The sequence below is a fragment of the Hipposideros armiger genome, unplaced genomic scaffold, assembly GCF_001890085.2.
Source record: "Hipposideros armiger isolate ML-2016 unplaced genomic scaffold, ASM189008v1 scaffold_127, whole genome shotgun sequence".
Classification (NCBI taxonomy): domain Eukaryota; kingdom Metazoa; phylum Chordata; class Mammalia; order Chiroptera; family Hipposideridae; genus Hipposideros; species Hipposideros armiger.
This window is the reverse complement of record NW_017731477.1, coordinates 1335822-1341821: the sequence shown is the minus strand read 5'-3', so window position 1 is coordinate 1341821 and position 6000 is coordinate 1335822. Positions and strand designations below refer to the sequence as shown.

Sequence of the window (6000 nt, the reverse complement as noted above, 5' to 3'; positions counted from 1 at the left end):
AATCCAGCTGGTCTAAAGTGTCATTTAAGGCCACTGTTTCCATGTTGATTTTCTGTCTGGAGGATCTGTCCATTGGTGACAGCGGGGTGTTGAAGTCCCCTACTATAATAGTGTTACTGTTGATGTCTGTCTTTATGTCTGTCAAAATCTGTTTTATATATTTAAGGGCTCCTATGTTAGGTGCATAAATGTTTATGAGAGTTGTATCGTCTTGTTGGATCGATCCTTTTATTATTATGAAGGAATTCCAATTGCTCTTTGCTCTTCAATCCACATCTTCAAGTCCCTCTCTAAATCTGGCCATTTTGCTTACTTCCCTCTCATGGCCTTCTTCTGCCGTGGTGTTTTCAGTAGGGTTTCTCTTCCCATGGCCAGTCTCGGATTGTTTTCTCAGTTGGAGGAGGACCAAACTTAAGATCAGCAGTACGATTTCCATTCACTTTTGCAAACTGGATCACTTTCAACGTGAATTCAGCACTGTATGAAAATCTTTTCTGAGCCATTTCTGGGCAGAACATGGCAAAACGTAACCTACTGTAATATACCGGTAACAAGTGCGAAACAATGAGCGCAAAGACAACAAGCACGAAAAAGTGGGAAATGCAAGTAAAAAAATCTACAACCACTATATAAGACGCACCCAGTTTTTAGACCCCAAATGTTTTTGAAAAAGGGTGTGTCATATGCATGGGGAAATATGGTATTCATTTCAAACAAAAGTAAGTTGATTTCCCATGGATTTTCCAACAACAAAGAAAAGATCAAAAGAAAATAAGGAATGAAGAAAATTGGCAAAATGTGAATGAAACTAAGCCAATATTGACTAATCAAGAATTAATAATACAATCATGTCAAGTTTTAAAAGGATATAATTAATACACATAAAACATTATCTTCTGAGATAGGGAGGAGCTAATCAGAATTACTGTACTTTATGCCACAAGACCCACTCAGATTAACACCCCAGTGACACAGATCCATAATATACAGCAGTTGTAAAATTTAGAATCCACTCAGTCCTAGGAAAGAAATACATTTTTTTCATATTACTCAAAAATTGTCATCTAAACTATAAAGGAAATTGATACATGAATTCAGAAGTATTTATTTAAACAAACTGGCATATTCGGCTGTATGATAATGTCTTGTTTACTCTCTAGGAGCCTAGCAGAGAGAGTTTTTAAAAGTTGTGTTCACTTGAGTACCATCTTATGGCAGGTAGGTAAGTTTCTGTCAGTCCTCTTGAAGTGGATACAGTTGCTCATACTTAATACCTTGCAAAAAAATGTTTAATACCTTGCAAAAAAATGTTAGGAAACTAGCCTTGTGTGCTTAAGGAAACCTGAAATCTTATCACTACTTTTTTTATATACGTACATCTAAAATATTCATATAGTTTCAAAATACTGGGTCAACTTCCTAATATATTATTTTCATCTACTTACTCCTGCCATAATATTGAGACAAAGTCCAATATGTTTACATAATAGATTATGTATTTGGACCTTAGTTTCTAGGTACTAGGAAGACACTGAAGGTTTTTGAACAAGGAAGTAATATAATAGAGCTATGTTTGAGAAAATTATTCTGGAAATTATCAACATTTTATTTGATAAGGGTATAAACCACTTAGCTACTGAATTTAAAAAACAAATCCAAAAGGAAGGTGAACTAAATCTACTGATTACACTTCTGCTTTGTAACATGTATCATGTGTATGTATATATGTGTGTGCATTTGTATGTATATATATATACACATATACTGGCACTTTTTAAAAATAAAATATTGTTATCAATACTATTTATCAATAAATTGTGCTGCTTAAATCTTGTTGCTTCTCTGACTTCTTGTTCCTTTCAATAGGGATCTGTGATAAAGATCCTTTTGTTTTACACTGAGTCATTCACTCAGCTTTTCTCTAATATGTATTAATAAATTTATACCTAAATATAAAAGCAATACAAATCTGAGCACACAGATTCTATGAAATATGCAGATCAGTGGAAAACTCAATGCTTTACAATTTAATGTAAAATTTTAAAAAGAGAAAATATCTTTATTGTTTAAAATAAAGCAAACAAAGGAACATTTTTAAAAACAGTCATTTTTTTCACTACATTTATAGATTGACCTCATGCATTCTTATACAAAATATTATTTTTTTCCAAAGGAAAACTATCAAGAAATACAACCCAGTATTCACAGTTTGACAAATCTAAAACGTATACTTCCAATTGAGAGTTACAATTGCAAACAACAGCCTGTGTGAACGAAACAGAGAAAAACTGACTGAGGAGTTACAATAGAATTGAGTGTACCTTTGGAAGCTATAGCTGTAATCCAGTTTGTAAGAAAATAAAGAATGGAAGTATTGGCCTAAACTCCACTGAATCACAGAAACCTAACACAATACAACACAAGTGACATCCTTTTCTTAAAGAGACGTAAGGCTCATTGAGTCTGGCGATTCAATTACCCTCTCAACCTGGTAGAACCCCCCTCCTGAGTTAAGGTCCACTGGCAGAGCAATGTGGGACAGCCTACATTGTACACAGCTGGTAAATATCTAAAAAGCTGCAGGCTTTAAAAAACAAGAGGCTCTAACCTTTTATGATTGCTACAGTAATTCTTCCACAAAATACTGCTTACAATAGAGTTCCTTAAATGCCTGGCAAAATATTTAATTTCCAATTAAATACCTCCAAATATCTTCTGTTCATATAGAAATCTGTTTAAATAAATGCCCTAAATGTAATGCTTCATTAGGTAGTAAATAATATGGACAAATTAATAAAACAAAGTTTTCCTAAAATAGAGATGATTCTGATCTTGCTTAGACATTTTATAAACTTTTCAAAGGATACCATTATTCTCTTTTTGTCTTTTAAAAAAAAAATAATTTGAATGAAGGAGGTATACACTAATTAGAATCATAAAGTCACTACAGAATTTTGGAATATCTAGGGAAAGTTTAGCTAGCATGCATCCTAATTCTAATATCTTCTCATGCTTGAAGTCAGGAGTGCTACCTTGGGTAAAATTATAGCCAAAGCAGTTTAGACTTCAAACTTTGAACATTTTCTATCACTCCTTTTCTCATGATGTCAAGCGTAAACAAATATTTCATATATATGTTCCAGATGAGTTATTTATTTTTACGTATAAGACAAAGGTCCTGTGATGATGGCTGTTTGGTATATTCTGAAGTAAATAACTGAGATCCCTTCCCAGAATCCATCTTATCAGAAATAAAACAAATATATTGTATAGCATTGATTAATTCCTAGTACCTGTAGGATTAAGTCTCAAATATTGAGCATAGAATTCAAAGATTTTCACAACCTAATCCTATCATTCTCTTTCCCATCATTCTTTTTCATGTATCTATGTTCTGTTGTAGTCACAATGAATTTATTACATTTCCCCAAACCTGCCATGTTTACACCCACATCTTGCCATTTTACATGCTTAATACTCTTCCTGGATTGCAGCACTAAACACATTGAATTTATGGCTAGTTATTTTTTTAATATATCTATAATTGCTAATCGATTATGAACTTCTAAAAGGTGGGTGTGTTCGGTAGATAGTAGGTATTCAATAAATAACTGCAAAAATAACTTGTATACTATTTACAATTGAATGAATAAGGAATTTAATAATTCCATATCAGCAATATATTTGTTGAATAATTACTATGTTAGAGATTTTCACATACAAGTATTATTCAGTTTATACTACAACCTTGTAAGATAGATGTGATCTTTCTTTCATAAATGAAATTAAAGAAGTAATATTCCCTGGATTCAAAATAAGTGGTCAATCTAAAAATTCAACCTAAACTTCAAATCCTAATAAAACTAACTATGTGGGTTAATACCATGCCCTTTACCTAAGTAATAATCTTTAATTCTTTTGAAATCCTAACACTAGATAAATTCATAATTTTTCTCCTAAAATATTTTAAAATAATTGACATGAGTAAAGATTTTTACATATAAAAAGCTACCTGGTTGTTGAAGGAGCACATTGGATTTTTGTAGCATTTTAGAAAATAAGTGTTAAACCTTATGAAAAGAACTCTCTACATCCTTATGGAAGACTTCCTTCAACTTCTCAATTGTTAAAAGATAAGACACTTGGCTAAGAGCTCACAATGCTCCTTTCACAAACAAAAGATACTATTAATCAATCAATCAACCATTCACTTAGTGAATAAAAACTAGGTTTGGGCTTAGTCTTAAGCTGATTTAAAAAAACAAAACAAAACAAAAAAACCTTAAAGATCAAAATTACTTTTGTTCTATTCATGCCCATAAAAGCCTGCTTTCTATTTTTTTTTTTTTTGGTTTTTGTGGGATTTTTGTTTATAACTCTATCAGTCTCTATGAATTATTCCAAATCTTAAATTAACTGAATTTTAGAACAGAGAAGTCTGTTGCCCTGATGTATCTCAGTGTGCCAGACTTACTACCAAAGCACATTTTAAAACAAAGATATTTCCCAAATTTGAACAGTGTTTTGACAAACAATCACAGTTCCTATCTATAAGCATTTAGCAAGCTTAAACTAGTGTCAATCTATTCAGTAAATACCTGGATTAAAAGATCATTAATTTCAACATAAACTAATCATTAAGACAATAAACAATAATATTCATTTTCACAATGATCATATCACAACTTGGAAGAGACTAATTTATAAAATGTGCCAATTTTTTTCATATGCCTATAAAAAAGTCATATTTCAATACATTCATGCAATTTACTAATACAAGCTTTATGTTTTCATCACAGGTCAAAGTAGAGGTCAAGATCAAATGCTGTTATTAATTTCATTTGCAGAGCTAAATCTGAATTTACCTTGTTTGCAATACTTGTGATGAACGATTTGATATCTAGATTAGTTGGACAGCTCTTCTGACAGGGAGCATCTGCACATTTCAGGCATCTAGGAAATAAAAAATCAATAGATTAAAGAAACTACAAAGTATATATTGTCTATCCTATACCCATTCATTGTTGGTGTTTAGGAAGAATGAACAAAATTGTACTATTTTCAGATACAAAATTTTTTTTTTAAGAAATAAAGTAAACATAGTCTTTCACTTTTTGCACACCTGTAGAGATGTATAAACTTGCACCAATCGGGCTAAAAACCATCCCTTCTCTCAGTGTTCCTCCTAGAGTTTAAGAGGATCATGCTTATTTAAGAATATATTATTCAATAATTAACTAAATCAGCCTTGTTTTGATCCCTCACTACACTGACAACACTTAGAGAATACACTCTTTTATGAGAAAAGTTTTGTATGCCTTGCAGACCACAAGTATTATACATTTTACCACTTGTAACATCTTTTCTTCCTCTATACTTCCCACTTTTCCTTCACCTTTCCTTTCTCCCGCCTTCTTTTGCTCCCATCATCCCGCCCCTCCTCCAGCTTTTTGATGTCTTTTAATCTACATACTCTTCATATGGCAATTGGGCTTTGTGATACATGCTTCAGTGCAGAGCCCAAGTCTACACCCTTCCAGACTGAAGCATTTGCTCCCCCAGCTGCTGTGCCCTCAGCTGAAGAGAACAGGCTCAACCAAGATCATGCCCCCTCTCCAGTGGCAGCCTGCATCCAATTAGAGGTCAATGAGGGGGGTAGAGGCCTAGTGCCTTTGCCCCCATTTGGGGAACAAGTCTGCAGGAATCCACTGCAGCCTTTATTGTGGCTATCTGTCCAGTCCTGGTTCCTTCACTCATGTATAGATGCTGATCTTCTAAACTTCCTGCATACTAAGTCTCCTCTCAGAATCTGCTTCCTGGGGAACTGCCCAGAGGTTCGCTCAAACTTGGTGTGCCTCAGAACCACCTGGGAGGCTTGGTAAATTTCTCAGTTTCCACAGAGGACCTCCTCGTGAATCTGAGGGATCAGCCTGGGAATATGCATGTTGAAAAAGCCTTTGCGGTGATTGTGATACACGTGGTTGGCTCCACATAGAGAGA

At 33.5% G+C, this 6000-nt stretch overlaps 1 protein-coding gene across 2 annotated transcripts in view; it reads right to left on the bottom strand.

Annotated features, from left to right (window-relative positions):
• DPYD (dihydropyrimidine dehydrogenase) overlaps window positions 1-6000 on the bottom strand; it is an 870205-nt gene that overhangs the window by 689946 nt on the left and 174259 nt on the right. For both annotated transcript variants that reach the window (XM_019648865.1, XM_019648864.1), the window contains exon 4: window positions 4866-4953. In XM_019648865.1, coding sequence (XP_019504410.1) covers window positions 4866-4953 — 88 coding nt within the window. The remainder of the gene's footprint in view (window positions 1-4865; window positions 4954-6000) is intronic.